General features: G+C 34.9%; 3 protein-coding genes and 1 long non-coding RNA gene across 5 annotated transcripts; 1 reads left to right on the top strand and 3 right to left on the bottom strand.

Annotated features, from left to right (window-relative positions):
- Positions 1–1,743: 1,743 nt before the first annotated feature.
- LOC100749040 (ionotropic receptor 93a) lies at positions 1,744–6,946 on the bottom strand. The gene is given in 15 exon segments (XM_033319406.1): positions 1,744–1,894; positions 1,966–2,126; positions 2,426–2,557; positions 2,617–2,968; positions 3,471–3,618; positions 4,098–4,394; positions 4,454–4,579; positions 4,802–5,035; positions 5,113–5,280; positions 5,470–5,634; positions 5,782–6,005; positions 6,087–6,236; positions 6,369–6,464; positions 6,545–6,703; positions 6,841–6,946. Coding segments are annotated over 15 exon segments (2,601 nt in total). The 5' UTR covers positions 6,932–6,946; the 3' UTR covers positions 1,744–1,796.
- A 1,427-nt stretch (positions 6,947–8,373) lies between these two features.
- LOC100748922 (docking protein 1) lies at positions 8,374–12,147 on the top strand. The gene is made up of 3 exons (XM_003487343.4): positions 8,374–8,867; positions 9,213–9,386; positions 9,470–12,147. Exons 1-3 carry the CDS (start codon positions 8,796–8,798, stop codon positions 10,892–10,894), a joined length of 1,671 nt encoding a protein of 556 aa, XP_003487391.1. The 5' UTR covers positions 8,374–8,795; the 3' UTR covers positions 10,895–12,147.
- On the bottom strand, positions 12,132–13,214 carry LOC100748808. The gene is made up of 2 exons (XM_003487342.4): positions 13,008–13,214; positions 12,132–12,912 (listed from the first exon to the last, which is right to left on the bottom strand). Exon 2 carries the CDS (start codon positions 12,866–12,868, stop codon positions 12,287–12,289), a length of 582 nt encoding a protein of 193 aa, XP_003487390.1. The 5' UTR covers positions 12,869–12,912; positions 13,008–13,214; the 3' UTR covers positions 12,132–12,286.
- Positions 13,215–15,938: 2,724 nt separating this feature from the next.
- Positions 15,939–19,008, bottom strand: LOC100748687. 2 transcript variants are annotated; one of them, XR_001102067.3, is made up of 4 exons: positions 18,994–19,008; positions 16,965–17,209; positions 16,403–16,462; positions 15,939–15,995 (listed from the first exon to the last, which is right to left on the bottom strand). It is a non-coding gene; the product is annotated as an uncharacterized LOC100748687 (long non-coding RNA). The 2 variants fall into 2 exon arrangements; XR_001102066.3 differs by lacking the exon at positions 18,994–19,008 and adding an exon at positions 17,484–17,498.
- Positions 19,009–19,093: the final 85 nt, after the last annotated feature.

Below are 19,093 nucleotides of genomic sequence, written 5' to 3'. Positions count from 1 at the left end.
CTCGAGCCTCTGCCGGCCACTCTGCGATTTTTTAAACGGCAAGGTCGTCAGGTAGATAAACCCGTGTCTATGTACGCCGTCATATCGCGCGCTCGTCTTTCTCCTTTCCCCTTCGCGAAACCGTGTGCCGGGGTTCCAGCTTCCCCAGAGGATGCCAAGTTGGTAGTAGGAGGAGAATGAGGAACAGGAGGAGGAGAATTATTCAGAATTATTCAGAGAATCGTGGCGGATTCGTTCCTCCAAATCTTGTTATGGGTTCTTCGGATCCCGGGGATTCGCTGCTTGTGGAAATTTAATGGCGACTGAATAAGTGATGGAATTTAGTTTTGAAGAATTCAAGAAAATTAATTAATAAAAGAAGAGTCATATTTTTAATTGGAAAATTCGTTACTTCAAAAATCTAGTTATTTTATTAGGATTTTTTTAAACATTTTGTGATGACTGCGCGAATGGTGGAATCTAAAGGGTTTGGAAATTTAAGTGACAATTTATAACATCCATTAATTCAGCTCGCGTTGATGCGACGACTATTCTAGAACGAAATTACAATATTTATGTATGAAGTATTCCATGATCCCATAGTAACAGTTAAGGGGTAAAAGAGTAATTACATAGATTTCTATGAATTCGAAAACAAGCAAATTATTCGAAGATAAACAAGTAGGAGCCGACCTTTCTTCGCTCTCGCGTTCGCACACTTGTAACTTCCATTCTTCTTCGAGTGTGATCTTAATAAAGTAACTAGTTGTGGCAACTTCCAGCGTAACGTAACAGGGAGCAACTGAATCATACGCGTCATAAGTCTTGCTCAATGTTGCGGTCGTTACTGTTCACAATGCAATAAACCTTGTTAGGCGCGAAGTCTTCCAAGTAAAATTAACGACTTAACGAAACAATGAACGAATCCTCGAAATACCTGTGCAAAGAGCATCCGTGTCAATCTTCTTAACTGCAGATAGTAAATCTCGGTTTTGCAATAAAGTCTAATATCTTCATGTTGCGTAATATCAGGTAGATTTTACCAGCATTTTACCAGTGAATAAATAAATAATCTTTGCGTTACTGTTCTAAATGAATTTTTATTGCTTGCACGGTACAGAATAATTGCCGTTACCGCGTACATTTTCTTCAGATTGACTCCATAGATAGTATCCACGAAACGTTGCCACGATTCTCGTGCAACTAACGATAAAAAAGCATGTTCCGAGCGCCAGTGATGGAACGAATCGAACGTTTTCGACTTCGAACGTTGCGTGGATATCCACGCAATATCCGGCGCCGTCCATTACCCGCAAATTAGACGTTCGTGATGGTAATTGTAATGGCTTGCGAACGTCCGCGGGCCATTGGTCGCTATTTCATTGGCGAGAATCATTTCGCGCCCGCTTGGCCATGCGAATTGTCGGTAGAAATGGACTAACAACTACTGGTTTCTCAATTTTATGGCTCTGCTCAACGTTCGTGATTCTTCTGAATCGATGTAACGAAGGAAAAGAAATTCGAAAAAATCGTGAGCTTGGATTGAGCAAGGATTTTTAGGTCTTCCGGTTACGTCGACTAGTACCAAGCACGCTTTTTTTTGTTTAGCCAGTAATTATGGAACAAAAAATTAGAAAAAAAGTGATTACACGTGCGTTTCGGCGCATTACGTCGGTTTGATTCGTTTTTCCGCGGAGAAATCGCATATCGCCTATATTGGGACACTGGTAGATAAAGGACAAAGGAGTGACAAATAGCAGAAAATGATTTTGTTCCTATTTTATTTTCGTTGCATCTTAATATTAATGTTTCGAGATTTAAGAGACGAAGGGATGAATTAATTTTCGTTCCTTAGATATCTTACGTCTATGACAGTAACACTCGCAAAAGAGAAAGAAGAAAGCCAGTATGATGCCTAAAATAACGAAGAAATCTTTTAATTAAGATGCTGATGAAATCTGCGACGATGGATTTGAAAGACAATACCCATGAACAATACGAAAAATATTCCTTGCATATCGGTGACGTTCACTTTCCGTTTGTTCACCGCCTGATTGCTTCCTGGCACTTCCCAGCACTTGTCTTTTATTGGCATCCTTTCCGTAATCCATTTATTCATCATCCCAGACTCCAGCATTCGATGCAATCTACGTTACGAAGACTCCATTTCATTCAAACAATCTTAATTCGTGGAATAAACGAAACTACGAGTACAATGGGACAAGCTAGAACAAACTTTTCCTAATAGGAATGATACAGCTTATAAAGAAACTTATAAAAATATATTGCAATCGTGCCAAAACTTAATTAATATCAATACTATCCAGACTTTATTCTCTAGTTTCTTTCGTTCTAACGTATCCCGTTATATCTTATTTCCCCATTCCAAACCATTACCCCAACTAATTACCGACTTTTATCGTTCAGAAGTCAACACGCAACTTACTCCGCGTTAATGACAGGCAAATAAGGACTGTCGTGTGGAATGATCATGGCGATAGGTTCATCGAGAAACTCGTCCATACTCAACGAGAAATGGCAGACTCCGGTCAACAGCAGATCCTTCCTCATCAAGAACCTATTTCACGATCTCGTTAATTTTCACGAAATTTCGTATGGATTTGACACGAACGATACCTGAGGGAACTTCTCCAGTCGATCAGAGCGTGTTTCCCATCCTTCACACGTTCCACCAGTTTCTCTTCCTCCGTGTCGTTGTGACTTTCAGCGCGCGACAATAAAGTATGATATTTAGGCTCGTCGGTCTCCTGCAGGTACATTTCGAGAAAGCTACCGTTTGGAAAACTCCAGGTGATCCCGTCCTTACGCGCGAGCAGATCGTCTACGGTTAGGATAGAGGCGTCCATTCGTGGAAAAGTGAGAAAGGCGACCAGACTTCCGGAGTAAGTAGCTACCACGACCATAACGATCAACCACCAGACGCCGATCAGTATGCGAGCGCTGTCACAATGCGGCAGATACATTCCTCCTGGAATTTTTTGAATTTTATTTCGATGGCGTGAGATTTCTTTCTTTTTTTTTATAGTAGGTACTTTTTGATCGTTGAATTTCAATTAGCAAATAAAGAGAGGGTAGAGGAAGGTGTTTGGTTACTGTATGGAAATGGAAAGAATTTAAACGCATGAAATTTACGAGCCGATATTCTGGAAATGAGTATTATTACCATTGCTTATTAACCCTCGTTAACACATTCCTGAAGTTGTAAGATTATGCGGTATGAGAAATTGTGCTGATTTCTGCAATTTTGTACTAAATATATGTTTCCGGCAAGTATATTGTAATTTTTATATGCTTTCAAATTGGTTTCAAATTTTGTGACCCACCACAGAAAAGTTAGATGCCAACAAATAAAATTTGTATCCGATAAATACAGAACATTTGACCTGTTGATCGGTAATAAAATCGCCAGAAGCTTGCATCGCGTGAACGTGCGAGAAATAGAGGCGGTTTACGGGACAATAAAGTCGTACCTTGTTGAAGAAGCGCCCCGTACACGTACCACACACATTGAAACGAGGACTTTAGGCCCGAGGTCTTGATGCTGTACGGGCTGTACTTGTGAACCAGGTACAAGATCGGACCCATTACGATAATGGATACCGCCAGACAGGCCCACGTCTAAAAGGCAGCCGGAACGTTAGGGGAATGCCAGCACGGAGCATACCGAACCGAACGACGACAATCTTTATAGTTCTGTCATTATGCGCTATTACGTAGCGGAATGCCGAAACATTAGCGAACGCTTTTAGCACAGGCACGAAATATCTCTCTGCGATCTTTTTGTAACTACGTCGATTCGTTTCTGTCACTGTGAGAAGCACAGGAAACCTTGTGAGAAACTATTAAGCGACTAATGTTCGATAATATTATATGTACGCTATATTTGCCTCGCTTCTTCGGTTTTATTTTCAAATTATTTCGAAGGAAGATTTGTTGGGCTGAGTTTTGAGCAACGACCAACCCTCGAGTAATAACTTGAAAATACTTTTTATACGATGTTTTGAGACCTAACTTTCTCGTTATACAAGAGTTACCTATATTATTCAATGATCCGGTAGCATTGTTGTTATAAAAAGAAATGTTGTATCTATACAAACCTCTTTGGTGAACGGTGAGGCGAACAAGAGAGCTCTAGACAATTGTTTAGGCCTGGAAGTTAAAAAACTATAGGTCTGCACGAAAATAGGTACAGTAAAATTAATCGCGTCCTTCTTATTTTCGTTTACAGTGATCGCGCAAGCACCTAAAAGAACCTCCCTGTCTCGCACCAAATCGATCACTTCTTTTGGCACTTTTCTGGTAGCCGACATGGTCATTTCTTTAATTTTCTAAGAACAGAAGCGTTTAGCCGACGAAGAAGACGAGGGACAAAGAACAGAGTGTGTGTATAAATCCTTACCTCGCCAAGCTTGGCGTACCGAGAAGTATTCCAAGAGTTTGAATTTCGAGTCACTTCCGGCGTAATCGCCGTATAAGAGAAATTCAATTTCGAGCCTAAGTAATTGATCGCATCGAATACCAATCCTTCATATAGCTTTTGACCTGTTTTACTCACAGAAATTATCTGCCATGGTGGATTCTAAAATAATATGTAAATTTTCAACTCGATTACGTGGTTGTGTCGAAGTTGAAATGAAAAAGATTCGAGTAAAGGCTTGATAAATTAACTTTCCTCTCTAAACAATAACACAAGAAATACTTTACTTGTTTGTCTTCCTAATTTTTCTTTTTTAGCCAATAATTCCAAAAGTACTTCCATTAGAAAGATTCAAATAAATAAGTTAAAAGATTGTTTACCCACATGGTAAGTCGCAATTGGTAAATTAGTGCCCCTGAATCCATGCGCGATATGAGGAAAAATCACGTCCGTTAGATTTACTCCGAAACCAGGTGACCATGTGCCTATATCCAACAGGTGTGCCATGTTTCTACCACGAGAAAAAAAATTTCCCCAAGTTATGGACGAGGAGAATCTCCATAATAAGCACCGTCCGCAGAAACCTTCTGAAGCAAACGCGTTTTGGGAAAGGTGTATCTGACGGGAACATAGTTTCGATTTTAGTTCGGTTAAAGGACGTTTCGCTTGTACAAATTCTTGTACAATTTACTGACTCTAATGTTCTTCAGGAGTTCTGCTCGCCTCTCGCGTTTCGTTAGCCTGATCATCTCGAACTTCTCCTCTTCCATGCTCTTAAACAGATCAATCTCGTTCGTCAAGGAGTACTCAAGAGCTTTCGCCAGTGCTTGAATCAATTTTTCCACGTAACATATCAGCTTGATCTGAAGCAAGAATCTTTCAACAATTATTTGTCCTATGTTAAAGAAATTTTATAGAGGGATTGCTTATAATATTTCTCTGGGAATTACTTTGTTTTTTTTTTTTCTTTTTTTTAATATTGTGTAATAAGTTCGTTTTGCAACAAATGAAGCAATCCCAGCAGTTAATTATCTGAAAATATAGATCGTTACTTCACAGTAGTTGCTCAAATTGGTCGCGTTGTACATGAAGGCTACGTTTCCTCCTTCTGCCAATAAATCAACGAATGCCGTCATATTGGTCATATTCTTCGTCGCGCTGTCGGTGATCACGTACAACCATTGACTACCTGGATGAACCATCTTCAAGGATCTCGCCTTGAAAGAAAAATCTCAACCTAAGAAATCCCTCCGGAAATTTTCAAATGTTTGATATGGAATTGACAACGTATTGGTCTTCTAACAAGAAACGAAAAATGTCGCTTATCATGGTGTTTGAGATTTTTATAAGAACAGAGATCTCACCACGCCCATCACATCAGCAATCATGTCGACAGTAGCAATAACTAAGAAACAATGTCCCAGTTGTTCCACGTGGAAATCGTTCAACGTCTTCTTCACCGAACTTTTCCTTTCACTTCTCGTCGTTTCGTGTTTCAACGTGAAAATCGATCTAGAGATCAAGTTCACTTGCTTGTTCGGTAACTTGTCCGAGATGGCTGTCATTACTCTGCTGATCGTGTCTCTGCCTGAAACGAGCCATGAACACAGATCGGATTAGATAAAAGGACTCACGTGCCATTATCGCAGCTACTAGTTGCCCTTATCACCGAATGTATCGTCGTGGAGAATGTTGATCACGTTCCAGGGTAGAATGTTCATCATCCTTAAGTCGAGAAAAATCTGTGACAGCTCTTCTCCTGGTACCACCACCGGCATGCTCATGCCATCCGTCTCTGGAATTCGGGGACAATCTGGATCTTGAAATGATAAACTTTTCTCTTAGATTTCCTTAATTCAGAATCTCTAGAGAACGATACTAAATTTTTAGGTTCTTTTCATTTATTTAGATTTTCTTAATTTAGAATATTTAAAAAACGATACCTCTGTACCTGTTATAGCGAGATGTATCAATTCTTCCTTTCGTGCGACCTCGTGCAGGCGCCACGTTATACAGCAACTCGCGACAGATAAAAGAATTGTATAGCCTTGTTAATGATTAAGAAATAACGAGGGTTAGTGAGTCATCCGAATGATAATTAACCATGTTTCAAGATGTAGAGTTTACCTTGCCATAGATTGACATCCGCATCACGAAAAATACGCACAACTATGCCACCTATGTGCATCTCCTTTTTCACAGTATTTATGATTAAATCGTGCACCACCCCCATAACATTTCGGTGCTCGCCATTGTTATCAAAGAAGCTTTTATCGATGATGACGGCTGTTTAAAAAAATTCTTTTTCACTGAACTTAACTCGATTTTATTTCTTTCTAAGGATAATAACACCATCAAAGGATAATATCACTTGGAAGAAAAATTTCTTTTACGTTTTGTTTTAAGAGGAAAATCACTCGTACCCATAGTAGCGTTGGTGGTAATTAGAGATGGAAAATTGTTGTAACTGTCCCCATAATTGACACACCAGAGGAGCAAGAGAACCGATATCATTTCTATTGACGAACTAAAATAACAGCGCGTCGTATTGTTCGTACGGTATATAACCGAGGACACCTGTGAATAATGTATCACTTCATTAGTTTGGCCGATTCGTTATTACAGGCTGAGCTGATCGCGATCACGAGCCGTATACCGAGCAAGCCTAATGCAACTCGATGCACCGCGAATCACAAGAAAGGTCAGTTCTTTAATAACTAACTACCGAACGATCGAACCCCCGTGAAATTGAAACGAGACATTGTTTAGCCTAGTTGCGTGCGCTATCGAACTCATCGCGAAACTCACCCTAAGCTTTTCAATATTATAATGTTCTCAGAAAAATTTATCAAAATGAAAGAGGTAGACGAAAAATCAGATATGTATAATCCTTGAAAGTCGATAAAGTGAGGAGATTATATCCATACTATAAAAATGAAAGTATCCGCTACAGGCACGTAAAGAATTTTGTTCGCGTTATAATTTATTTATCATATTGTTTGAGATAATAGTCTCACACATGAATATACTTTTTATATTTTTATCTTTGGAATGTTTCTAACATTGTGTACCTATGCGTGCTATATTACAGTTCCAAGAATGACTAAAAATTGAAGAAAATAGAGATATGAAACAAACTGAAGAAACATCGAATAGCACTTTGGATCGGTCTGCATGCAAAGTATCGACACCGAGTAATGTTATTACATATTTCGTTTGCGCGCGCGTTTGTCACAGCCAAGAGACAATTGTATTGTTTCATATCGGTTGGTGTACCACTTCCGTATAACGAAACCAGAGATAAAGCCTAGTTGCGTCGGTTGCATTATTCCAAGCCTACGCGTCGACGTCGCTAATAAGAAAAAATCATCCATAGCTTGGTGATTTTATACTTCATCGTAGGAGCGTTTCAAATTCCTTTTGTTCGGTGTCGTACTTTGTTCCACTTTCGACTCGATGACTACACGCTATTATGTGTTACATACCAAGGAAAATAATTATAGATTCTTACTTTAAATACTTTTATTGCAGATAAAATTAATGATTACAATACATATCATATTAAAGATTAAACGATTGATAATGAAAAGTAGAGAAAAATGTAATTATTATCGTTGTTTAGGAACGGAAGTCGATGTGTCGCAACTCACAACGCTTATCTATGACCAAGTCTTGCGTCTGGAAAGAAAGCAAACAATCCTCGATTTAAATCACCTCCCATTTCGTTTCGCATTGATTACACTCTGGAATTCTCGACGTCAGATCAAACGAAATAACTCAGACATAACACACGATGCGTGATAAAAATTTTTTACAAACAAAGTTTAGAAGTTGACGAGTTAAAAGAAAGAAAGCATAAAGAGAGAAGGCAAAGAAGAGGCGCGAGAGTTATCTCTCGGGAATAGTCCGCGCTTCTATGTCCGTTCGTGACAATTCGGGCGACGTCGTACGGTCGGAGGACGTGCATGCCTCTATTACCCGACAGTTGGCTCCGAATGTGTCGGGGAATCATGCAAGAGCAGTACAATCCGTGTCGTTATATACCATACACGATGTATCCGTGCAACACGTACACATAGAGACGAACGAATATTTTTCTCCTCGGCAAATCTAGTCGACGTTAAAGACGTCGGGCTTAAAGCTTTTGTGAAATGTCAAGCGCCGTACATTATAATGGGTTGAATGTGTTCGGGAAAACTGTCAAACTAAACGTAAACGATAGAGTACCATTCGAAAGCAGAGGCGAACCAGTGAGAGGAATAGCGCGGACGGGAAAAAGTGGGAGTGAAAGTGGAAAAATTCACTTTTTCAAAATTATACGAGAAGCAAAGGCACGTTCCTAGTAATACGTGAGGCTGCTGATGTTTCGCAAAAAACGATGGAGCCCGAGGAACCTCTGTTACAAGGGATCCTGCTGTTACCACCGCAGGGAATGTTAGGCCAGCTCAAGGTTGGTTAACGTTACTATGAATAAATGTTTGTTTCAAATTCTCACGATCCATTGACAAATTGGTTTTTCCCATTTATTTATTTATTTATCTGTATCTTTCAAAGAAATATTTGTCCATATCGATGGCCACCGATTAGTGATCAATGAATTAACCTAAAACTCGCGCGATAAGTTCCAGACATTTCAAGCGTGTGCAACAACGCTGAATCGATCTTGGCACACGTCATTCTTGATTCATACCAATAGTTATGATTTTTCAAATACACAAAATCTGTTTCTTTTCAGTCTTCTTAACATTAAAATATTTATATTGACAGGCAATTACGTTGTTTATATCTTTTATAGAAATCTTGGCACAAAAGATTCTGTCAGCTGTTTAGGACTAGTAACTATGGGATCAAACGTGTAGAAATTTATGATAATCAAGAAGAAGCTATATTGCAGTTACATGCTCCTCGCATCATCACGTTAGATGCATGCATTAAAATAGCACCTAGCAATCAGTCACATGTATTTATTGTAAGTAAACATTTAACATAAGATTTAATATTTAGCAAACAGTGAAATGAAATGATTCAGTTCCTTATTTTTGTCGTATGTAGGTTGTGACTAAATCAGGAATTCATTATTTTGGATGCTATTCGGAATCTGATATGAGTCATTGGATCACTGCATTCCAGTTAGTAGCATTTAAAGATAGTGTGTCTAATCAAACAATAGAGGAGAACAACGACCTGTACTGTACCAGTGGAGAAGGAGTATTTTCTGTGAAAGTAGTAGAGACAGATGCATCTAAGCGATGTGGTTTAGAAACTAGGAACTATACACTTGTAGTAGCTGCAGTTGATATTAAATTAATGGATGGGGATGTAGTTCTATTTACTTGGCCATATCGATATATCAGAAGATATGGTTACAAAGATGGAAAATTTATTTTTGAAGCAGGACGAAAATGTGAATCTGGGGAAGGTTCTTTTCGCTTGGAACACAGCAGTCAACAAGAAATTTTTCGTTGTATGTATTCCAAGATGAGGTCAATGAAAAAGTTAATGCATGAAGAAAATAATGCAAACATTGACTGTAATGATGCTCAATATCATGCAGCTTTATCGATGGAAGCTGGATCTAGAGCGGCCTTACCCCCTTCTCCAAATAGTTCTGCTAACTTAATTGATATTGACTTTTCACCGCAAAATTCACAGAAACAGTCAACTTCATCATCTAATTTAGATACTAGTTCATCTTCTAAACCGTCTTTATGTATCGGTAAACCGAAACCCGCGAAACCACCGCGAAAATACGTTTTCACCAGTTTGTTAGACAAAAAAAGCGTAGATCCCGAAGTATCAGAGTTGCCTGCCTGTGGAGAATACAAAGCATTAAATCGCGATAATTCGCCAGAGATGTCTCAAAAAACGATAGGAAGTTCCATATTAGATGACGAAGAAAGACATCCTTATGACCTAGTAGAAGTAAGAAATGATGCATGGAAAACTCATGGTATTGACAATATACATCACACAGAGAGATTAAACTCGTTGTTGCATAGTGATAAAGACAAAGAAAATGAGGATGATTTCCAATATGAAACGATGATGCCTGTTATATCGTCCCAAAGCTCTTCAAAGAGTAAGTCTAGTATTACAGATAGTCCAGTGACTTCGACTAATCATGTACCCAATGATGAATCTGATTACGACAAGTTGGAGCATTTTGGTTCTGCAACTAAAATTACTCAAAAGGGCACATTCAAATTTGGAAACTTTAATAGCATGTCTCAAAATTCACATTCAAATGTATCTTTAAATACTTCCGTTGCTGATACCAGCACTGCATGGTCCAATTATGATATTGTTGAAGATATGTCTGCTGTTAGATTAGCAGATGATAGTCATCTTGGATATGGTGTTATTAGAAAGAAAACAAATCAGTCTGATACTGCATCTACAAGCAGTAATATGGGTCCAAAGCATAAAGTCTTTAATAATAGTGAATATGCAATTGTGTCAAAACCAAAAAGGGTATAAAAAATCAAAAATAATTTCAGTTAATAGCGACTACACAAATATATTAATTATTTCTGCTCCAGAGATTCTTAGTTCCCGAAAATGATAACAAAATACTAGTCTACAGTATGACTAGAGTAAGCTGATTTTTATTGTGCTAAATAATGACAAAAATAAACATGTCAATATTTTATAATATTATAAAAGTGCAGAAGTGAAATGACATATTTTTGTGCAAAGATTAGTTTAAGAAGTACTAGTCTACATAATCACTGTCAATTATGTAAGAATAATTATTTTTAGAGGCAAGATGATTTTACACATTTTAATAATATTTAAAATATATTATTCAACAAACATTAAATGCTAGTTTATCAATATTATAAATCTGAAAAAAATTGTCACTAGTATTTCAAAAGTATCAAAATGACTGATTGCAATGAAAAGATACAGTGCCTTATATCACAAAACATAGTCTGATAACAAACTCAAGCAGAATTTGGAAATTAACTTTGCATGTCATTCCAATATCTGGTGTACTTAGAGATTTTTAACGTTATTAATATCAATAATATTATCATCATAATTAATTATTCATAGTCCATTATTATAATACTATTGCAAGTTGGACAGAAGTAGTGCCTTCAGAGATGTTTAAAGTTTACGATAGAAACTTTTAAAAATATAGGATTTACATATGCATGATAAGGAAAAAGCAATAAATCATTCCTTTTGTTTTTAATACTATATACGTACATATTTTACATATATATATTTGTATTATACATATATACACATTTATAAAAGATTTAATTATCATCTATATATTTCACTGTTAGTAAGAAAAGACATTTTTATAACAAAATATAATATGTATATGTACATATTAATTGATATACACAGAGAAGTATTCAATGCATAACACAATTAGAAATTTGCCATATAATTTCTACATGTGCCAAGATCTGTTATTTCTTTAAATGAAATTAAATGTTATTGATATTAAATATATAATATCTAAATTTGTTTTCATAAAAAAAAATGCATGTACATTTAATACTCTGAATGAAGAGGCAAATCTTACAGAATTTGCATCATCTGATCTGAGGAACTTTGTTCAAGAATATATATTTTTTACCAAATTGTATATATTAGGAATATTATTTACATGTAGTATACAAACGCACAGTAGAAACAATGCTGTTCTTTTTTAGCAATTGTAACACGAAGGATGAAAAAACATTTAAGTCTTTCTATGTCAACCAAACTTTGGATATTATTGTTTCTTCATAATTATAACATAGCATTAAAAATACACATAGTCTACAATAAATTTAGAAGTATTTACATTTATTTAGATATATTTATGTCTATTTTGTCAAAATAAAAACTCTGCTTCCTGAACAACATTTCCTACGATTCTTCTGTAGATTTAACCTTCTTATTTTGATCGTGTGTTTCTTTTTCCTCTTCCATTAAACGCTGTTCTATTTTTTTATTATGTAGAATCAAATCATATTCCTCTTTAGCGACAGCCTCGAGATATCCATCAAAATCATTTTGGATTTTTCGTACGGTCTCTCCTTTCGCCGCCAATATTTTTTCGATATTCCTTTTGTTCTTTAATTCCTCGAACCACCCAAGATTATCAGCAATTAAGTGATTATTCTTGCAGCCGTCACAACGAATTATAACTACTCCTTTTTCGTATGCTAGTTTCGATATAATTTTCCCATTTCGATAGTTACATTTTTTACATGTAAACATCACCTTTAGTTTTCCTACAACTTTGCCGAGGATATGTTTGTTAGGATCTTCTTCCTTGTTTTCTTTCGATAATTCACTAAGATTCGTGTTCATCCGTATAAAAATTGGCTTGTGTAGACTGACATCAAGTTTATCTTTCAAAATCAATGGAATCTGACATGAATTTATAGGTTCTCTCGTAAGAACCAGTCGCGTTCCACATCGAAGTATTTGTCGCAACGGAAACATGCTGATTTTTCTTCTTTTTTACCAGATCTTTTATTCTAGGTACACTGTCATTTATTGAAAATATCATTTACTAAATTTCTTTTAAATTGTAATGATATTACCATTGATTAAACCAATTATTTATTACTTGTGTACTTACTATATATCTGTATTTCACGTACATGTTGATATATTTACACGTGACAGGAAAGTCATGACTATTAATGTTGTGACACTTAACTATCATTTTCGTGACACCGTATGCATACTCCCTCTGCTGAACACTGCGTGAAATAACCCGCGCCAAATTCAAATTATGAAGTGGTGTAGCTGAAGCAATGAACAGAGAAAATTTCTTTAAATTAAATTTAAATTTTACATTGTAAAATTACAGAATTACGTAAATTACTATACAAAAAATTGTAAACTAATTGAAATATTGTAGAACTATTGTAAACTTGCAAATTGATTTGAATAAAACAATCTTATTTGCAAATGGGCAAAGCACTTAATTATTTAAAACCTTCCCAAACTCCATAGGTTTAAGGAATAAGTTATAAGAAATGAACAAGAGTTCGAGAAAATAGGTAAGTATCGGTTAGGTATTGGTAAGTATTGGTAAGTATTAAGAGTATAAAATAACATAACAGGTATGCCAAATCTTTTGAAATCCCTGCATATGACGATATTTTCTGAGAAACTTCAAAAGCACAAAATTTTCCGACCTATTTTGCGATTTTGTATCAGGAGAACATGATAGCATAAAAGGTGACACGATTTAGGCGATTCTTGGAAATTACGTCACTTTCCAGGAATTTTTCGGAACCGAAATTCTCAAAATTTTGACCAATTTCTGGCCTGACTTCGTGATTTTGTATTAGAAGAACATGATAAATCATGAGATTGTAAAATGCTGTTAAACTACAATCACTTATTGAAACTCCTTCCATATACATTTTATATAATTATTTTACAATAAATACTCTTATTTTTCATTGTGTAACCATTTCCAAGAATGTCGTTGCTTCTGGTTGCTGTTGATCGTTGTCGCTGTTCCTTGTCATATCCTGAATGTAATTTGTGTACTCAATCTAAAAAGAACAATTTATTTCTCGTATTTAATTAAGCTTTTAAGCAACTTTTATGCTTTTACACTCTTACCCTTTTCTAGCCGCCGCGGTTCAAATGCATGTTTTTTTTTGTCTCTCGCCGTACATACACACGTTTCTCCCGCCAAGAGCTCCGGGAAGAAATATGCATATAGCTCGGTTATTGGTTGTTAAAGGCACTTATTCTAAGTGGGCACTTTTTGGCTGACTTCTTAACTAATTGCATTGGGGATTTCCCTATCCATCTGTGATTCCAACTAATACTTTAATCTATCGAATTAAATTAGGTTAAAAGGAAGGTAGGGAGAAAGCTGAGGTCTAATTCAGAAGACATAATCATAAAAATCCATAAATTAATTCTTCAGATTATTCTTTTGTACAGAAAGAAATAAAGTTTTGCTCTATTTGCGGACACTGGAACGCTTACCATAATACATACTGTTTCTATTGCTGTCTTCATCGTATACTATTGTTCTCGCCCTCTTTGTTTGGCAGTATATATATCTATTCTTGTCGCACACGAGTCGTTCCTTGTTGTACGGACAAGTCATGTGCTGCTATCTATTAAAAATAGAAGTAATAATAACTTAAAAAGTATAATAATAGATAGAGCAGCATATAATAAGAATAGGCAATATATGACTTGTCAATAGACAAAGTACGCGATAATGTTAGATAAGGACAAATATATGCCCAGTAACAGATAAGGAACGCGCTAGGGTGCGATAAAGGCAAGTGTATATATTCCTACTAGACAAGGAATGCGTTATTGTACGAAGAGGACACCAATAGCAATTAGTTCACCTTTTTCACCGCTGTGTGGTGATAGTGTGTCTTTCCATAGAGATATGTATATGAATCTCTATGGGTCCATTTTAAACTAAATGTATATGCATATATGAAGGAATCCACGTTTAAATTTACCCTCTGTAACTATCTTGTCAGGAAATCTTAAAATGACCAGTACAAGAAATGTAAAAATAGATAATAATCACATTTATACAACACACAATAGGCACTTAATATAAACTACGTTATATTATTACTATTGATATATATCAAGACATACTGAATAATTAATATTACATAATTACTGCAATTGTTTACATTAACATAACGCACATGTTTAAAATTAATCAAATCTTACCATTACTAGAGAGGAAATTTCCTCTCTACTTTTACGCGGTAAGCAATACTAAATTATCATTGGCTAACAGGATTAACAGATAACTCCAATTTCATTATCATTGTCGCCACTCTTTTCATAGTTTATTTATGATGAAATAAGTTTAAACCGTTTAGCGGTGTAAAATTATAATGTTTGAAATAGACCGATTTTTGAAGTTTGAAGTTTTTATAAATAATAATCATTATCGATGTTATGAGTGCAAATAAACGATATGATATCTTTAATTTTTGATAACAAAAAGTGTAGTGAAACATTCTGCATGATTGGTAAACACAAAGAAGGAAAATGAATCAAGCTGTGGAATTTTTATGTAGTGTCTTGATCACACCTACCCTTATCAATAAGAAGTAAACGGTAAATCAAAAAATGATAAGTACTAAGGCAGCTCATGTTATACGTAATTATATTTACATAGGTTGAGATGTAGTTTCTATATACCTCGATGTAGTTACTATACATATATGTGTGTGGTACTATACATATATGTGTATATTTACATACATACATATCGTATGTAATGCGCATTTAAGTCGATCCGTGAATACTAACACTTTAATCGTTTCCTGCGAACCTTTCATATGTGAGGAAGGTCATACATTTTTAAATGAAAATGATTGACAAATTTAATCAATTATATTAACAAGGTTCTAGTAAAGGTAAGACAAGATATTTTGTTAAATCTTTATTATATTTAACATAATACAGGTAACAGTTTTATAAGAGGCATAATTTCATAAATATACGTATACATTTGAAAAATATAATAGAAGCAAAAAATGACCTTTAATACTTCTTTCTTTTTATTTTTTATTACAACTACACTGTTCGCCAGGTTTGCAAGCGCATGTGTCTGCAAAACAAAATACAAAAATAAGATTAGTGTAAAGTATCTAATGCCAGTTTATCTATAATAAATATTAAGTATAACAAAACGTGAAACAGAAAGTAATTCATGACTTCAAAAATTGTCTTAATATTTTGAGTAACAAATTTTCAAACAAATATTTCGTGTAAGTAACAAAACCCGTTGGAGATCGTAATTTAACCGACCTATAGAATGAACTGGCACTAACAATAGTCATGGTTAAGCGGTCGTTGGCCGAGTTTACAAAAAAACAGAGCAAAATGAGATCAGAGAATTGTTACCACATTTCCCCGAAGATTTTTTATATTTTGTTAATAGGCTAAAAAATAAACTATAATTCTTTTAACATATCGTTTGAAAATTTTAATTTAAACTAAAAATTATTGTATTACCTGCGCTTGAGGAATCGCCGCATTTGCATTTCTCGCCACAATGACATTGTTGAGATTTGTCTGCAATAAAAAGTAAAATATAGGTAAATTATTACGTTCCAATACAGGTAATTATAGGTATAAACCAATAAAACTAGCCGCGTATTATGAAAGCTCCAAAAAAATTCCGCGTAGTTCTAGAAATTTCAATTTTCTCACATTCATTTGCATAAAACGAAACTATGTGAAAATATCGAAATGCATTAATACATATTGCAATTTAAAAAAAAAATATTTGGAAAGTAGTTGCTATAATTATAAAATAAACAATTTGACTAGTTGTTAATGATTACAAGTGAAAAATATTATAAATGAACATGTCAAAATATATGTAGGAAATTAAGAAACATTGATACTGAAAATGTTAGCACTTAAATAAAAGCGAATAGGATTACTAAAAGTTTTACAATAATTTAGTGAATTGCACATTCAATCAATGAAATTGCGCATTGAATTGCAAAATTCCATCAGATCGTCATATAACGTAAGGAAATAGTTTCTTAGAAATAGAAGTAATTCCTACCTGAGCCCTTATCGCAAGCTGGTCCTGGCATTTTGTAGTTTGTAAGTAGTTACTTGGTTCGATTTACTTGCAAGCAGAATATAAACTCAGTTCCGACACTTTCGGCGTACCTGTTTGAATTTATCGATCATCTCCTACTATGAGCGTTCTTATAGTAACGCATATCAGCGGCGTATGCAACTAGCGTCGTGCGCGTGCGTGCCATGTGCAAATCAGGAAGCATACTACTAATTCACCCTGGCTTCCTGTATTAAAGTTAGAATTTCGGAATTTCAGATATTCTTGAAATTGCATCAACATCTGCCACATTTTTCTAGTATGATAATAGCTAAATAGCAATTGTTTAATTTTCTATTCGTTTTCATCATACGTTGTATTGCAGAATATTAGTGATACAAATTTTATAATTGATTAATACAAGGAACAGAAAACTTCAAACTCTGATAATTCTGTTATAAGAAATCAACGCGATTTTATGCATGTATTTAATTTTAAATGCTGGTAACTAGAATTACTTACGGGGCACATAGATACACAATTTACATCCCTGAACTGATGCAACACGAAACCAATGAATCACATTACACGTTATGCAATATTACGAGATAAGAACATTAGTATTACCGGAGTCGAGTACTACAATGAATTAGAGTTCATTCTAGAAACTTTATGCGAAGAATGTCTTGTAATTAGACTGAATGAATAACTGAATTTCTTTCTATCCTTTTCCCAAAGTCTGGCAGAAAACATAATTAAGCAAATATCATAATATCATATAATATAATATCATAATAAATATTTCATTCGTATGTATGCCGTTTTACAAGTATATTTAATGGGAAGTAAAAATAGTAAAGTTCATTACGAACTTCTTAAGAATATAGAGAACATTAAATTAAGTGAGATTAAATGTATTTTATTAAAAATTATTACTTTATACCATGATTATTTATAATAAAAATATGAAATATTAGTTTTATTGCAAATATTTAAATAGAATTTAAACATTTACCGAGTTGCTACTAAAATTCGTTTTTCTGGCTGCTTCTTTAACATGTGTGAATTCATCCTCTAGTTGTAAACCATGGTAAACCACAAACGATCTGTTTTAGCATGAATATTTTTTATAAGCTGCATATCTGTAGCGCTTATAAACATATCCACTGGTGACATTATAGTGTTATAATTCAACCGATATAAGCCTTCTGCATATGGACTTTTTAAAATCTGCCTTACCTTTATATTCTGTACAAGAGGGTTCATGTTCAGAAAATATATTTTTTCTTTCTACAATTCTTATCTAGAAGAGATTTAAAGCAGAATAGAGCATACTTAGAGAAGGGGTCGCAAAAGGTAATGATTTAACAATGGTGATATATAAAAAAGAATGATAATTTACATTTGAACATAAGTTAAATTTTTTTTTGCTTTATGATTTTTTAATATTTAAAGTTTCTGTCTTAAAAACTATGTCTTTCTCATATTTAGCAAGCAGCGCTTTGCATGTTGCATTCCGGACGACTTGCCACCCTTGTTTGAATTGACGAACTGATATTGCGCTCAAAGTCCAAATGCATAATTAATCGGATTATCAATTACAGAAAATTTAATCTAAACCTATGCGTGTATGTCAGATTTGAACCTTCGGTCTTCAATTATTTTGAATCTTTAACATTTTACGTCTTTCAATAGGTTTATGCTATGTACAAAGATGTAGACGATCAGTCAACTGAATTCTCATTGGTGAAATGGCATGGAAGCCGGTAAACTCTGTTTGAAACTGGCGAACTCAATCATCTTCTCTGTCTTACGATCATGGCAAGAGCCAAACCGGGCTGTGTAAATCTCGCTAAGGTGCCCATGTACATTTGCAAAAAGAAAGCTAATTAAGAAAATTGATTTGTTAACTTTTATGGTCACAGTTTCTGAATTAAATCCTGAGCTTCTGTCCTACATTTCATTAAACCTATGAAATGCATGAATAAAGATATACAAATTCTATTCGATAGATAGAAACACTATTCTGTACCTGTTCCGTGTTCTGTACCTCGTACTGTAAATGTGAAATCATATTAACACTAAGTCGTGACTTCATAGTTATGATACCGAATGTTAGAACACTTATATAG

The sequence above is a fragment of the Bombus impatiens genome, unplaced genomic scaffold, assembly GCF_000188095.3.
Source record: "Bombus impatiens unplaced genomic scaffold, BIMP_2.2 scf_0151, whole genome shotgun sequence".
Taxonomy (NCBI): domain Eukaryota; kingdom Metazoa; phylum Arthropoda; class Insecta; order Hymenoptera; family Apidae; genus Bombus; species Bombus impatiens.
Note: the sequence above shows the minus strand (reverse complement) of the source record. Positions and strands in the feature narration are given on the sequence as shown.